Here is a 17,536-nt window from a genome sequence, read left to right as displayed (position 1 = left end):
CCATGAGATCTAGCTTCCTTAGTTAATTTCCAAACTGCTCATTGTCAAATACTTTCCCTCCTTCTGTACTTGGTTATATGTTAGTGGATTATAAAGATTATGAGAGAGAACCAGAATCAGAACAAATACAAATATTATTAATTCTATTTCTCAGACATTTCTAAACAGGTCAATGACTGCCTTTCTTTCTCCTCTTAGTTGAAAGTAGATAAAACTCACACTTCTATCATACTTCACATTTCTTCCCAGATACTTTAAATTATTCAGTAAATATTTCCAGGATGGGAGATTGACAGGGACAGTGATTTTTGTCTATTATGTTTGCTGCAGTATCAGGAACAACTTGAAGGGGTTCTGAAACATAATATGCACTCAAAAGATATAACAACATATGGTTGAATGTGTATAAATGATGAACAAATATAGGGAATTCAGATAAGACTTGTTATAGGTGATAAACACATATTTTCAGATTTTCCTTCTTAAAGTATTTAAAAACTCACTAAATTATGTACCAGAAATTAAGGTTCAAGTCTAAGAGGTAAGAAACTGTCAGTTTTTTCTTAAATTTGAATCAAAATCAAAATCTTCAGTTTTTCTCTTGTTTATGCCAACATAATTTGTAATATTAATTGCAAGTGAATGCAGACAAGCAATGCAGATAATATGACAGAAAAGGAACTAGTAGTATATGAATAACTGTTTTTCCACTAATTTTTTCCTTCAAGATAAGAATAAAAATAAAATTTACTCTGCCTTTATAAAATTCCCATCACCCATATTAGTTGGAAGAAACTAGATGAAAGCTGATGGGCAACTTACCAGTCAGATTTCAATAGAAAAGAAGTAATGAATATGGACATGTAATCATAACTTAATCTCATTCATGCCCAATTAAATATTTTAAATTTGCTATATAAATATAAAGTTGTCATTTGTCAACCTTAATAGTTATAAATTAACATTAAAAAAGGAAAGAATGGGTTCTCAAATGCAATAGAAGAGATAATCAAGGTACAGAAAATTTAGAGACAAATATGATGTCTTAGAAGAAAGCCTTTAATTACCCAGTCTTTGACTATTATAAAAATTATGACTGTATGTAAGATCTCTGTCAGTGGATTGTAAATGTTTTGGTCTCGAGATTCCCTTTATGTTCTTAAAAATTACATTATAATCCAAAGAAACTTATTTCATGCAGGTTATAGCTATTGATACTTATAATATGCAAACTTAATAAAACTTTAAAATAGTCAACAGCCCATATTCCTTTAGCCATCAAAAAAATGATGTTCTGAGGCTGGGCTGTAGCTCAGTGGTAGAGCACTTGCCTAGCACTGGTGAGGCATTGGGTTCAATACTCAGCACCACATAAAAAGTAAAATAAATAAAATAAAATTATAAAAAATAAATTATTTTAAAAAGGAGGATGAACTTGGATCTTACCTAGCACCATAAATAAAAATTAACTCGAAATGGTTCAAAGATCTACTGTATTTAAAATAAATGATGTTCTGATGCCTGAAAACTCGACTATACACTTGAGAATGAGTGAAAAAGCAAATAAGATCTTGATACTAACGTTTTCAATCTTTCAGGGATCCCTGGGAGATCAGTGGGCACACTTAGAGGAAATTAGTGGACAATACCTACACTGGTGGAAATGAAGAACCCTGAGAATAAGAAACCAGTAAGCATCAGCTTCCTTGATAGTCATTACAGACACCAGGATCATTTTATGGTGCATTCATGTTTCATTCTCTGTAGTGAAAATGTATTCAATGGTTAACCTCTTTTGAGAAAATACATTATTTATATTATTCTTTTTAATTGTCTTTAAGTTATTTCAGAACTTGCTTCATACAGCAGTTTACACCTCTAGAAGAACATAGTCTTAATTAAAAAGTATATATGTGACTACATGACCAATATGATTCTGTAACATGTGCACTAGAAAAATGAGAAATTATATCCCATCCATATATGATATGTCAAAGTGCATAAATGCATTCTATTGTCATTGTATAACTAATTAAAATAAATTAAAAATTTTTAAAAAGAGTATTTGGCTAAACCAAAAAAAAAAACTACATGTAGCTAATTAAAAACTATATGTAACTATTAAAAACTTGCTTCTCTCTTCTACCTTTGCTTAAAACAAAACAAAATTTATGGTGCATAGAGACCCGAGTAAATAATGAAAATTGGCAGGCTAAAACAATACAGATTCTTCCCACAAGGGGTTGTCTGAACATGATATCTTTTAATATTCTTGTACATTAATAGCTGTATGAAGCAAAAATAGTGATTCAATAGTTTTTTACATTATGAAATGTCATTAGCAATAAGAATGCTTTAAAAGAAACAAAAAACTAAAAGTATAATAATATATCTTCATAGAAATTTAAGTAGAAATCATGTTTGAATTTAAATATATTTATGAGGAAAAGCAGATTTTGCTTCTATGTTCTTTTTTTTAAAGTTATAGTTGGGCACAATACCTTTATTTTATTTATTTTTATGTGGTGTTGAGGATGGAACCCAGTGCCTCGATTGTGCTAGGCTAGCGCTCTACTGCTGAGCCACAACCTCAGCCCCTGCTTCTATGTTCTTTTTAAAAATAAATATAGTAAAACTTTTATTTTACTCTTTTCTATAGTTTCAAATATAGGGATACAGACTCTTGGCGTTTACCAAGGATTTTTCTTAAAGGTTGACCTGCCTTATGTAATTTGTGATATTAATATTTTCATTTGTGTTTGTTCAAATTATCATCAGTTAAATTTATTACTTGCATTTTTCAGTATCTTTGGACAGATTAACACATAAAGCTGTGATTATGTCTGTTATTTCTAGTCACACATCTAAAAAATTCAAGATCCCAATCAAAATTCTATATTTCTGACATGCTTTCTTTTAAAATCCATAAGTATTTTTGGTTTCTCAATACTTAACTATATATTTACAGATATTGCATACTAATAAAGTAAAAATAAAAAGAAATATTTTCACAGTCTGGCTCAATACACATGAAGATTTCCCCCCATTCTATTCTATACTTATATCCCTCACCACCCCAATTCATCCTGCATGATGGAGAATGGGTGAAATATCATGGTTTTACAAAATGTGTATAATACATGTGGATGAAACATAGAAAAATAATCAAGTAATTCATGGAAAGTTAAAATGTGAATTTAGGCAAAACTGTTAAGTAGCCAGATGATGACCTTGGTATTCCTCCACTCCTTAGGAGGCATTTCCCTAGTTCCATGATCCCTCCATCTCAGATGAGAAAGCTCCTGGCCTCATGATCATATATCACATCCTGACTGTCCAGCATCCCCAATGTGTCTCCATCAGCTTTCCCTTAATCCATGCTTTTCATTTCTTTCTTCCATTTACTTGCCTGTCTCGTTTTTCCACAGGTCCTGCTCCTTGGTAGTAATCATTTTGAAAATGATTTGCTCTAGCCCAATGTAAAAGAAATTACATTTTAAAAATGAGTTTTTCTAGGTATTTCTTGCTAAACTAAAAACATGTCATAGTATTTAAAGGAGCTTGTTAACAAGATTTCCTCTTCTTAGGTCCCGAATTGATAGTTCCGCCTTCATTTATAAAGTCTCTGGTTAAAGCATAGCAATGTTGAAGCCAAATTTAAAATTTAAATGGACCTGTTGGTTTGCTATTTGTGTCAGGTGAAATGGACATAAAAATAATCATTGTGGACCACATGGATGGCATGGTAGAGACCTATGGCTGCTACTAGAAAAGACCAAAAGTAGCCATTGATGGTGAATCAGTGGATTTACCTTCAGTAATGAAGGTTCATAAATAAGAGAGTGTCATATGATCAGAATATGATTGATATGCATTTAATGGTTGTGACTCTGCATGTATAGCAGAGATATTTTTGGCAATGATTCAAATAACTAAATAAATATTTGAAAAATGCATATGCAATCACTCCAAGAAGATATGGAAACTCTCAAAAAACATTTTGATTTTTACACACAACAAAAAATGAATGTCTCTATCCCCAGAGAACAGGCATACAACTTTGAGAGCTAAAAATTATTCAAACTGATTCTCTCAAATTTTGTTGGATGTTTGCTGTGTTCACCTCAGTAGTTTCAATTTTCATTTAAAAAATGTTTTAATTTTGCTTTTGCACAAACACATTGAAATGAGGAATGTCAAATTTGTTTTTATTAACCATGTACATACAATATTAATGCAGACTTCCCCTCCAAATGAACCGATTGTTATTTCTTTTATGATTTCTCCTTTACTTCCCTTATGGGCCCTGCCCTTTCCAAATACAGAGAAGGCTAAATTCCTTCTGACCAAAAGTGATCATCTACTTTGGGTCAGAAGAAAATGAGATAGTGATTAGCTACTACATTCTGTAACCAATAATTTGCTCCACTCCCCAGAGCCCATCCACTCCCCAACCCAACCTCCCACTACCACTTATCCTTGAGAGCAACTCCCACAGAGGGATGGATTGGTAAGAGTCCGGCAAAGCAACACATGCATATGAAACTCTTCTTTGACAGGTGCCGCAAATGAGCTTTATTGAAAGTGGAGTCTCCAGCAGTGGTCTGTGGAAGTAGCTTCAGACTTTTCTCCTACAATTCGGCCCACACGGAGAAACTGGCTTTCATATTTCCCTCATGCAACTTATTTAATAAGTTCTTATTAAACCAGCTTCTTATCTATCCTCTTCCACCTGTCCCAACAGCTCTTGTTTTATTACTCAAAGAAGGGTATGCCTACCCATTCTGTATGATCTTTAAATTTAAACCTCAAAACCCCAAATCTTAATATCAAACAAAAAAAAATAGACAGGAATTTTCAAGTTGCATTTAAAATTTAGTGTATTAGATGCCAACTAAATCATTATTCTGGGCTTTAAGAATACTTTCATTTATTTTCATTTTGGTATGGTTCTCAAAAATGTAAAATAAGAAAACAAAAACAAAGCAAAACTACTTTCTAAACTCCCTTCCCTGGCTGGTGTCACTTTCTAAAATAGCAGGACCTGTGATCAACCAAACCAAGGAGCATGGAAAAAAAAAAAAAAAAAAACCACTTTCAAGGATTTCTAAATACAAATAGAGTTGTTTAGGCATCAGGATGATTTGGCACAATCTGTCTAATCTTTCCCTTCAGATTTCCTAGCATGCAACTAAACCCCAGAGGGAGAGAAAGAGTTCCTTTTGGCTCACTCCATAATTCTTGGTTGACCCATATATTATGCTAGTTCAAGCAGAAATCTGCTGAGAAGCTTACAAAAAATATTTGAAAAGCTCTTTAGGGACAATTTTGTCGCCCTTGATAGAGATGCCTACAGATGTACACAGCTTCCTCTACAGATCCTGCCTTCTGACTCACTTGGCTTGTGCAGCAGGAATGTTTTCTTCATTGCTTTTTAAGTCTCTAGCCCTTGGAAAGGAGGACGATGCCAGTAAAGAGAGTGTAAAGTGCATCCTGTCACAATTTCTAGCCACTTTTAAGAATTTGCAGGAATTTTAGTGATAAATAACCAATAAGTAAATGACAACTGTTTTTATTGAAATCAGGAGTTTGATATTGCAAGTTCCCATATATTTTAAAAGCAAAGGCCTCAGAGTCACAAGACAAGGATTGTAGTTGCTGGTTCAGAGAATTTCTAGCTGTGTTCTTAAATCAACCATTCTACACTTCTGACTCTCTGAATGTTCACCCACAAAACAGGGATAAGAATATCTGAGTGACTACCTCATCCACTTGGTGTGATAAAATGAGAAATGGATGACAAAACACTCTGTACGACGTGAACTATTCAAATGTAGAGCATTATTTTCAGAATGCAGGTGGGATTACATGAACTCCATTGTGAGGATTGAAACAGGAAATTTCTATCTGAATATGAAAACTTATTACTAATACTTTTGAAGTCTGTGAACTTGTGAATAGGAACCTGCCGTTTTTAAGTTTATATCTTGATTGGTTTCTCTTTCTAAATTTTAAATTCAGTACACTGCATTTATAAAGTTAACCCTGTAGCAAGTTTGCTATTAGGCATTTGGCATGGTTCAATTTTATTATTGGTTAATTTATAGTAGCAGGAAAATAATAGACTTATATTTTATAAAACAGGGCATTTTATTTACTATCTATTAAGAAAACATTTTTTTAAAAAAGAAAGCATACTGTGTTATCCAGTTTTCCTTTTGGTTATAATTTCAATAGAGTGATTTCCTAATTCAATCATAACACTTTAAAGATAAAGCAATATCTACTTAAGCAATATTTAAAGAAAAGGGATTAAAATATTTCCATATAGATTTTTAAGAGCCACATCTATGATAAAAATCTGACAAAATAATTATATAAATACATAAATCACAATATATAAAAATAAAGCACGAAATAAGGAAAGCATTTGATTACTGTGCCATTTGTAACTAATGTAATATTCAAGTAAGAAAACAAATTATATCAAGAAATCAACTAACTTATTTGATGGAAGAAAAGGTGAGAGGTGGACTTTCAAATACTTTTGGAAAGTACCAATAAGACCAGAAAGGACAGGGAAATTGTGCACTGGTGACAATTTTTAATTGTGAAAAAGAACATTCAAAATTATACTAACATTTAAACTGTTTTCTTATTTACTAAAGAGTCTAAGAAATATCTCAGTGGTTTGCCTTCATATTGCTACATATATCAGTTGCCCCAAATATCTAGCTAGTTGGGAGAAAGGCATATTAAATGCTTTTAATTTTCTGAAAATAAATAAAAATCAATAATAGAGTACAAGATTTGAATTTAATTTTGTGGCAATACTCATAATATTGAGTGTTTTAGGGTTGTTACCTGCTATCCTAGTCTTTTTAAAAAATAAATTTTAAAGAAGGGTTTTTAAATTAAATTTGGAAATTATTTTATAATCACACTAGTTTTATTCCTGTCACTGGCAATGGAACTTTTTGTTGGGGAAAACTCCATGAATGTTGGGATGAGGTGAGGAATAGATATAAACTTGCTTTTCTTTCAGAGTACAGCTATGGGATCAAGGTTAGTTGTTTCTCTAAGCAGGGGCTCATGGGATTTGCCTTCCTCTTTACTGGAACCTGAGAATATTGCCAAGAAACATTAGAAGTGTTGCCTAGGTTAGCCCAACTCCATTATCTACATTTATTATGTAAGCTCTGATGCTTTCATTGGTAATGATTTTCCTTCTGTTTTGTTTCCAATGTGGAATTTTGTTCTGCTCCCCAATGTTTCTATTCTCACAGCTCTCACTAGCAATAGAATAGTAACTACACTCTGCTGCAAGGATTCAAATGAGAAAACAAAAACTGACACATTTTATACTGCATCATATAACAATGGCTCAGAACCCAGTAGTTTATGAATGAAATAAAGATACTTTATTTATTACACAGGCACTTGGATATTCACATGCCCAACACATCTGATACACTTAACAACTATGGAAACACGAATGGAAAATGTCTGCTTGTAGGATCAAGAGAGAATTTCACCGTGGAAAGGTGAATGAGTGCATTGACAATTTTTCCTTTACTTTCCTCTAAGAATTTCCAAAAGTTACACTTCAAATAATAGGCAACAAAAACTGATCTACATTCCAACTGGTATGCTAACTTGAACTGTGAGCAATTTAAACTTTTATCACAATGCAACATATTTATAGTCATGCTTGAACAGATTAGGTTAGTAGCATGCATTCCATTCTGCAATATGAATACTGTTAATCTATTTCCCAACAAAAGTCAAAAAGATGCCCAGTGCATAGAAAAATACAAATCACTGTAGTCAATATATTACGAGACTGATCTTGGGACTTACATGGTGATGATGAAGTCCTAAAATGCCATGCCCACAAAAGCACATTAAAAAGTGGATAAACATTTTATCAGACAATTTCTAAAAAATCAAAGATGTGAGCTTTAAATTTGGGGGATTTTCTTGCTGTGTGCTTTGAACATGGCCTTTCTGCTCACCTCCTTCTGGCTTGACTGGTCCATCAGACATCACCTTCCTGAGGGCTAGCTGGCTTTGGTCTTGGTTGCCATTGGCTGGTGGAGGCAGATTATCAGACTGAGTTCTTTGAATGGGGAGGACTCCTGCTATGCTGTGTCTGTGCTGCTTCCTGGCATGATTAGACTGACCGCTTTTATGTGCTGCTGTGGCAGTGTGGGTGAAATGGAAACCCAGAGTATGTACCTCAGATGGAACCAGCTTCAATGTTACTCATGCAAACAGAAGTGTTCTTTTGCTCTATTTCAATTGTGTTTTCAAATGCCAAAATGACATCACATGCACAGCACTAGAGGGCGTTAAAACTGGCTGTTTCTTTTAAAATGATGACTGGGAGATGGGAAAACAACCATCTATCTCATTGCCTGGCTAATGCCATGTGGAAGTAACAGTTCACCTACATTTGTGAAATGCCTGCACTTAAGTTTTTATATAATTATATCAATTGATTTACATTTTCACAAGTGAAGTGAAAAAAGAAACACAGTAGTTAAGATGGGTGAACTGCTACACTTTAATTGATTTATAGTTACTAGACATAGCACATCTTGACTTTTAAAGAATATCAGTGATTAGGGAAAAAAATAACCTGTAAATTCTCTGTTATCATATATAAAGTGTGATCCAACAGAAGGGACCAATTGTGCTCCTTAACGAGGTTACATTACCTCATCACATAAGCTTATACATATATCATAATATGTACTTTTTAGAATATACGAAATATGATTTTATTCACAGATTTTTCAAAAGACTAGGAAGAGTGACACAAGGAAAGCTACAATGTCTCACATGCATAATTTCTTTATGTTTTTAAGCATTGGTTTGAAATGGCTTTTTCCCCTAGGCTCTAGAACTTGACTATTGGTCTCAATACTCTTCTGTCTAAATTTTTGAGTGTTTTCAGGTGCAAGAATCACATTGCTAACTTTCTACAAATATTTGTGTGTGTGTGTGTGTGTGTGTGTGTGTGTGTGTGAGGGGTGTGTGTGTGCTTTTTTGTGTGTAATACTTGGAGAATTGGCAGCTAATTGTGCTTATAGTTCCTGCATTTTAAATAATTTGTAAGCACACACGAAAAGGACGCACAACACTGCTTTGCCTGCAAACGTCACAGACATAGCTATCAAATACTATGAGCCAGGGTGGATGGATGGTGGGAACAATGGAGAAACAGCCAGTTTTATTGCAGTCTATGTAAATTAAAAAGAAAAAAAATGAATAAGAGAGAGCATATTTATGTTTTGATACTGTTCTTACACAGACAAAAGGACAGAGAACAGAGTGAGCAGGGGATGCCAAAAACAGAAAGCAAACAGGGAAGGACAGCAGGAGAGAAAGGCAACAGATGAACATTAAGCTGCCATGCTGAGGAATTTATTTGCGTCTTTTACTTGGTTGAATGCGGAGTTGTTGCACGGCGGCTTCCGCAGCGGCTATGGCAGCCCCTGCATCTTCCAGGTGGGTCTGAGTGACGCTGGTTTTGCTTTGACTTCGAGATGGTCCATGGGAACGAAGATGGCCTTCAGATGATGATTTTGAGCTACCAGGACTACTATGGGATTTCTCAATGGTAGGAACCTGCATGTCTGGTTACAAAAGGGTAGAACAGTTAAGGTTAAAGTTGCTCCAGCCTTCCTGCTGCCGAGATTGGTCTACACACAATTTGAAATTGTTTCAGATTGATTTTAATACTCTTTAAGGAATCATTTATGCTACTGCTTACCATATAGTAATGTGACTAAACATTTGGGAATTTTGGGGATGAAAGGCAAAAGGAACAGAATTTTGAGAAGAGATAGGTTAATAAAGAGGAATATATCCTAATTAGCCTCAAGTCATGAATCTGTGAACTTCTCCTTTTTTCTTGCAACTCTGATCATTCTAATAGAGGTCCAGTAAAAGACAATAGGCTTAGCATTGCTCCAGGAGGATTTTTAAACAAAATTATAGTGAAGTTTTAGTACATAATAAATGTAAATATTGTAGAATTATTGTCTCAGGAAATTTTAGAGAATGTATAGCCATAGAGACAGAGGTCAAGCCAATCTCCTTGCAGAATGCTAAATAAAAATTTGTTTAGCAAAATTCAAATGGCTAAGCAGAACTCATAAATGAACTATGGAACCTATTCATAAGTAGTCTATAGCACTCATTGCCAGTCAGTGGTTACCATATTAACACAATAGCCTTCTAGACATGGCCTTAGATTCCCATCTCCTAGAACACATAGAATCCATTCTCTTCTATCACACATAGAAGTGCTGTTCAATTTGATGTGCTGAGAAGTGCTTAAGAGACAAGGAAACAATACTAAAGTCTGGTATAAAAGTTGTATTTAATATTTATCAATAGTTCAGCTTATGTAGAGAAGATATCACATATTTATACTGTAACCTAATTTATGACAAGGAATCATATTGTGCTATAAGGTGGTTGGTAATAAATCTCCCAAAGGAAAATATCACTCAAATGAAATGCTGTATATATTGCCAAATCCAATGTATGCCACTATTATTTAAAAAATAATAATAGTTTATAAATTAGTTGCAGTTCAACATTTAGGAAAGACTTAACAAAATTTAGCATACCAAATGTCTTGATGACATGGGTAAAATGTTCTTGATACAATAAGTAAAAAAAAGAATGCAAAATTATATCTATAGAGTAAGAGTGTATTTGTGAAAAATCAGAGATTCAAACAATTAAATGGAATATGCCTAAATGGTAATGATGATTATGTTTGTCAGTGTGCTAAAGGGATTTTTATATTTTCTTTATGAAATACCCCAATGCATTTTCTAAAAATCATATTATTATGGATTTTAAAAAACAGGAAAGACCAAATGGTTCATATAGCCCAACGTTCTCCATTTTGTAGATTGAAAAATGGAGAGTTAAAGTGAAGATTGAAAAGTATTTTACTTAAGAATGTGGTTATCTGAAATTGGAACTTCTTTGTCTCAATTCCATATCAATGCTTTACCTGAGATTATGTTAAATCTTTTGCCATTCTTTAACTTTTTAATATACATTAAATATACATTCAAGAAGATACTTAGTGAACAAATAGATGAAAACTTTTTGTACTTGAAACATCTCCTACCCTTGGATGGGTCAGGGAAGATACCGTGGCTCCTGCTTTTGATGACAGATGGCTTTGGGGATTGCTGGCTGCTCTGGCTGGAATGAGACTTGCTATGATCAATGCTTTCAGTCTGTTCTTTGAGTGGATACCACCTAGGAGTGTTATCCAGATGAGATGTGCTAGATAAATCAATCAGTACCTGAAAAAAGAGTGCAATGAATCAATGAAATCTATGGATTAATTATGTTCAACTCATTACTTTTTTCTGTAAATCTAAAATTTATTCAAAAATATAAACTAAAGGACTCAGTGATGTGAGGAGGAGGATGCTGTCTTGCTCAGTTTTCTTTCTTTTTTATTTCCTTAATTTTCTTCACCCATAATATTGAGAACAAAGTCTTATGTATATTGGATACTCAGAAAATGTATAATTAAATTCAACTATATAAGTCTTTTAATATTAACTCAATTATTTGGATATTATGTAAAAAGATAGGGTCACAGGTCAATCTTCTCATGAAACAACTTTTTACACGAAATTCTAGTTCTTACCTAACCTAGCAACTTTTTAAAATGTATGATTTTAGTCACCAGAGGAACAAAAGTGAAAATAATGAAAAAAGTGAATATTGCAATTACTAATTTCTTCTATTTTAAAATACACTTCAATACTTGAAATAAGATATGACTAACAACACGATGAGAAAGCATTGTGTCATGGTTTAATTGATGTCATATTTTTTTCTTAGTGGCACATAAATAATGGCAAATTTTCAGTTGATGAGTTATAAAGATCTAATAAGCCCCAGTACAATGGACATAAGTTATGGATTAGGGTAAACATAAGACAAGAAACTGGAAGGACTTCCACATGTCAGACATTAGCTCAGATACATCATTATATCCTAGAGTACTCCTGCTATGATCAAGGTTAGTGCGTGGGCTGGACTAAGATGGACTGTGAAGGTGAGAGTTTAATGGTCTGATTTGTGCAAAAAGAGGGTTATAGAGTCTTAAAAACCAAAGAAGCCCATGTTATCACCTAGACTACAAAATGGCTTTACAAAATCTCTATCAAAAAGATATCACCTTTTGTAAGTTTTAGATTTCTTGCAAATAATTTATTTTTAATATATACCCAAACTTCTGCTCTAAGATCACCAAATAAGAGAGTTTTGGAACATCATAGATGAAAATATGTCACAAGATCTTGTTTTGATTATTAGGTCCTATTCCTAGATTTGCTTTTAATAATATTTGGGAATTTTTTTCTCAGGATACTTAATCATAAATTACAATGTAAAATGCTACATCAAATCATTTATACATGTAGCAAGGAACAGCAATTGAAGAATATGAAGTTCCATTTAAAAAATCCAGCTCATCTTATAACATAAATTTGTTCCTCAAATCTCATTTCCCAATGATTAGGCGAAACCATTTGTCAAGTTGCTGTTCAAATATTCAAAAAGTAACTCAGGAAATAAATTATAGCAACAAAAGAATTTTATTTAGAAAACGTTATTTTATGAACTTAAGATATGTGCTTTGCATCATGCTTTAATTGGTGGTTTATACTGGTAGCAAATAAGGAAAAGGAAATCAGAGGCTTACCTCCCCAAGGAAGTCATTGGAAGAAAATCTATCATAATCCCAAACTGTCACCTCCAGAGTTTTCTTCTTGAGCTACAGTTCAAATAAAACTCTCATTAACCCCCTTTTTCCATCAGAAATTTTCATTATGTTCACGTAATAGACTAATTTATTTTCACCCTTGAATCCTTTCCATTTGTGTAAAACCTCTTGAAATTCCATCTGAAACAATTTGGATTTATCCTAAATATTGTTTAAAATTTCAATGATTAGTTTGCAGTCCCTTCTACTATTTGATCATAAGGGAACTCATTATTTTGTGAACAAAATGGCAACTCTCATTTCCTATTGTTCTATCCTATCCTTACACACCCATTTTTAAAAGTAACAAGCATAATCTAAGCAACCTTTGAATATAAGAAATCTTTAGATGGCAAAAATATCTAGGATTATTTAAAATATTTTGAAATTTAAAAATATTTAAAATATTTTTGTTTCAGTGATTTCAAAAAAAATATAGTGACACCATCTTATTTTTGCAGGTAAATTTCACTTACTTTAAAGAGCTCAGATTATAATTTATATCCAGCTGCAATTTCATACTCAAATTAATCTTCCAGAGGACAAATTAAAGGCACATTTTTGAAAGATAATGTCCATATAAAACAATATAAGTTCTAACTGTTCTATTAGTATTCTCTTTTCTCTGAATTTAACCTTATAAACTTCAGTTATTTTCTGTATTCATGGAAAGTTAAGATTTTTGAAAGCACATTGATGCAATTTTGCTTCAAATCACATATTTGTGGCAATAATCTTTATGCTAGCCACTATGATCTTGCTGCACAACTGAGCCTCATACTGCCACCTGTAAAGAGGCCTTAATTTAGGGAAGAGATGAATTCCTAAAATATTGTCTGGTGTAGTAATCCATTTTGATGTGCTGAATTTTGATGTTGTCTTTGTATCACTTGTGAAAGTCAAAATAAAGATAGTCAAAATATCTTTATAATTATAAGAAAAATATTCTTCCCAAAAGCATAAAGATAATCTACTCTACTAATATATTTAATTTTTTTCCATTGAAATAATCAATGGAAAACTTTGCACTTGTCTAATTTACTTATTTACTCATTTTTTTGGGCTATTTTGTCAAAATACATACATCATTTTCATCTTATCTGAACTTCACTCATTTCTTTTCATTGGCTACATTTTTACATGTATTTTATCAAACTCTTATTTATATGACAAAAATTAATATGGATCCCAATATTTCAAAAATTTTGCCATCCTATATTTATATTATCCCAAATCTGTCATGTAGAAAATAATCATTACTTACCTGTTCCATGGAAATACTTTTATAAATTACTGTTTGATTCCACTCAGGATTAAGACTTTTCTGAACATATTTAGTCCTTCTCTTGTACTCAGCACTGAATTGGAAGAAAAGAAAGAGCTGTTTTGATTATTCACCTTAACTGATGACTTCATAGTTAAATTGAAGGACATGCAGCCTTTTCAAGATATTTCCTTCCAGATCACTGTATAATCATCCCATCATCCTCATGTCTTAAGGCTTATTTTAACTTGAATGTACAATGACAATTTAAAAATATGTTGCATGCCTTGATTTTTGTTTGCTCTACTGAATATTGTTTTTAAAGAAATGCCTGTCGATGTTCTAACAATACTATAATTTTGGAAATCTTAATCTTTCCTCAATGTAGGAGGTAATTGCACAGACTATATGGTAACATCAACATCTTCTTGTCCCATAAATACTAATGTGGTGTTTAACTTTCCAATGGTTTTGCATGTAATCAAGCCAGCAAAGCTATATTGTCTTTTAATTCATTATTTCTAAAACAAACCAAAAATTGCAATGAATGCATTAACTGATTAAAGTATGAAGAATAGTTATTGCTATAGCTGAAATTTTGTAAACATTTATCTAATATATAAAGTATATTCTGATGCTTTTGGTAAAGTATGATAATTTAGCTATAACAATTTTAATTAAATATAAATTTTTAGCTGTTGAGAATCAAACTCTAGTTCACACCCACTTTTAGAGGTAGCTCTGCCATCTTCCCTCTTTCTGGCTTTATGCTCTTACCAGCCAGTTGCAGGGGTGGTAATTCCCGACATTGACTGCAGAGTGGGTCACTTGGGGATCTGAGGTCTGGCAGGGGAACTAGAGGTAATCAGCATTCCATCTACACTTCCTTATACCCGGCATCCTCAAGGAGACTCTGATTTAATCATTCTGGTGTGAAGCTTGAGCCTATGGATTTTTGAAAGCTCCCAGTAAATGTAGCCTAGACTATGACTCACTGGGCTTGTATCTCACAACACCTCTGAAGTCAGCCATTGTGACCTGAAACCTATTTTAAAAATAAAGTGGTATTCTTCTCACTTTTAACCACCTATTTGAACATACAAAAATAAGGGCAGTATTTGATGATTTTGTCATTCAAGATAAATTGCAAATACCCTTGGGGAAATATAAAGAAAATCATTTAAAGAAAGAGTAACTCATATAATATATACTGTGGACAGAAAGTATATTTGCACACACACTTCTTAGGTAACTTTGTTAATATCTAGAGAAATTTAAGTTTATATCTATTCAAATATCTGGAATATTCTACTTCTGCCCTAAAGAAGTTATCCCATCTGTACACAAGATATTTGTTCATTGCAATATTGTTCCTAATAATAAAACGATATTGTTTGCAATATTATTTCTAATAGTTAGACACTAAGAAAATGAATACATTATGATTTATTCAATCAATTATATATTAAATTGTAGTGAAAATGAATTAAATATCCATATACAAAATATGTAGATCTTAAAAGTATCTTCATCAAAGAATTTGCAGAAGGATAAATATATAAAATATTATGATATAAAATTAAAATCACATGAAATAATAGTATAAATTATCTAGTATACATGCATATAAGACATTTATGTAAATATAATACAATAAAAGGAAGTAGAGGTATTAAATTCAATCGAGTAGTTAGGTAGACAAGAAAGTGACATCAGAAGGATCCAGGGGTCCCTTAAAATAACTTTTATTAAACATTGAAGTAAATATAACAAAATATGAATATTTGGATATTTGATAAAACTAGATAAGAACTACATAGGTATTTGTTAAGGTATTTTCTATAATTTTCAGTACTTTGTAACAAACATTCAAATATTTTGTTAAATTATGTCTCCTTATATTTAGGATTTTTGTTTTGTTTTGTTTTTGATGATGACATGGGAAGAATAATGTGACCACTTTTAAGTTAATAGCAAACTTGTTCAGCTCTCTAGCACCATAGCTATTCCCATAGAAAATAAAACATGATAGTATGAGTTTTAAAACATGATAGTATGATTTTTAAAGTTTCTGCTTGTTTTGGACTTAGTTATCAAAGTGGCAAGACCATGGGAAAACCATAAAAAGGATTCATGATACAATGATTAGTAGTAAAATCATTTTTCTAAATTCTAAAAATTTGAATCTGATAATTTTAACAATTGAGAATAAATGTCAAATGCAAATTCATATTTTCACTAAAATTTTAGATATGTGTATATTAAAGTCATATGTAGTGTTGAAATGTTTTCAAAAGAATTTATCAGTGTGTTTTCTTAATTCATAAATATAAATAATTATTTTTAAAATTTTCATATTCACCCTTAGACCTTTCTTTTTCAGTTACACAGGTAGTAACAATTATTGAATACTAATTCTATACCAGAAACTTTGCATCTCTATTAAGTTGTACAACCACATAATTCTTACTTAATTGTATTAACATATGATCATATCTTTGATTATCATGAACAAGTTTGGTTCATGCATAAAAAGCAAGCATGCTAAGAAGAACATGGTGTTTATCTTAATATGTATGTATATTTTTATTTTTATCCCCTTGAGGTTTTGACTGATTTCTTTTGTTTGCTTTCATTGGCTCTTTTGTAATAGGGAGATGCTTTTAAGGAAGTCTCAAGAAAATATTTCAAATTCAATTATTCCACCTAAACCAGCAGAGAACAGAGTTCTCCACATCTTTTCAATTTTAAAAGAAAAAAAATGAGGAAAAATAGAATGTGATGACTTCTTTGTATTTATTTTCATATAATTAATTATGTAAAACCCTGGAAGTAGTCTTCTTTTATTTGGTTTTCCTCTACTGGTCTCACAATGTGTGTATGTATATTGGAAAAAAAAAAAGGTGCAGTGCAAACCCCATCACCCCATTGTATAAGCTTTATTCTTCTAAGCAGCAGTGTATTTATCATCTGTCACTTTATTTTCCCAGTTGTTCCCTGAGAGCAGAGATTACCACTGTGTTGTCAACTTGAACCCCAGCATTTTGCACATATCTAGCACATAATTATGCTAAAAAATTTGTTGAATACATCCTTAAAACATGTTTGTACTTCGTTGTTTTCCTTTAAAATTCATTTGAAATAAAATAAGTTTTGGCTGTTATATTGCACATGCATCTAATATCCATCCCAGAGGAAATAGTTTGTATGATATGTTAACAATGATGTTTAGAGAAAGTGAAAAAAATAATTGAGTCTCCAGGCCTAATGATACCTAAACCTAGTTAAAATAATAGGAAAAATCTCATTAATGAGAAAGAAATGTGCACTTTGCCCAACAGTGTGAAGAGAGACCAGAAAGAGACACTTCAGATATATTCATTTCCACTCTTTAATTATCCAGGGGTGTATATTAGGTTCATGAATTATTTGGGATCCTTCCTTGTTATTCTTTCACC

At 32.2% G+C, this 17,536-nt stretch overlaps 1 protein-coding gene across 3 annotated transcripts in view; it reads right to left on the bottom strand.

Annotated features, from left to right (window-relative positions):
* Pclo (piccolo presynaptic cytomatrix protein) overlaps nucleotides 1-17,536 on the bottom strand; it is a 402,900-nt gene that overhangs the window by 64,587 nt on the left and 320,777 nt on the right. For all 3 annotated transcript variants that reach the window (XR_013435134.1, XM_021735866.3, XM_078040136.1), the window contains exons 17-20: nucleotides 14,079-14,172; nucleotides 12,755-12,826; nucleotides 11,159-11,339; nucleotides 9,447-9,641 (exon numbers count right to left, since the gene is read on the bottom strand). Coding sequence is in view for 2 of the 3 variants with exons in the window: in XM_021735866.3 (XP_021591541.2) it covers nucleotides 9,447-9,641; nucleotides 11,159-11,339; nucleotides 12,755-12,826; nucleotides 14,079-14,172 (542 nt within the window). In the remaining variant the exon portion in view is untranslated. The remainder of the gene's footprint in view (nucleotides 1-9,446; nucleotides 9,642-11,158; nucleotides 11,340-12,754; nucleotides 12,827-14,078; nucleotides 14,173-17,536) is intronic.

This window comes from Ictidomys tridecemlineatus, chromosome 2 (assembly GCF_052094955.1).
Source record: "Ictidomys tridecemlineatus isolate mIctTri1 chromosome 2, mIctTri1.hap1, whole genome shotgun sequence".
In the NCBI taxonomy this organism is placed as follows: Eukaryota; Metazoa; Chordata; class Mammalia; order Rodentia; family Sciuridae; genus Ictidomys; species Ictidomys tridecemlineatus.
The sequence above is the reverse complement of the archived record's forward strand: the minus strand, read 5'-3'. Positions and strand labels throughout refer to the sequence as shown.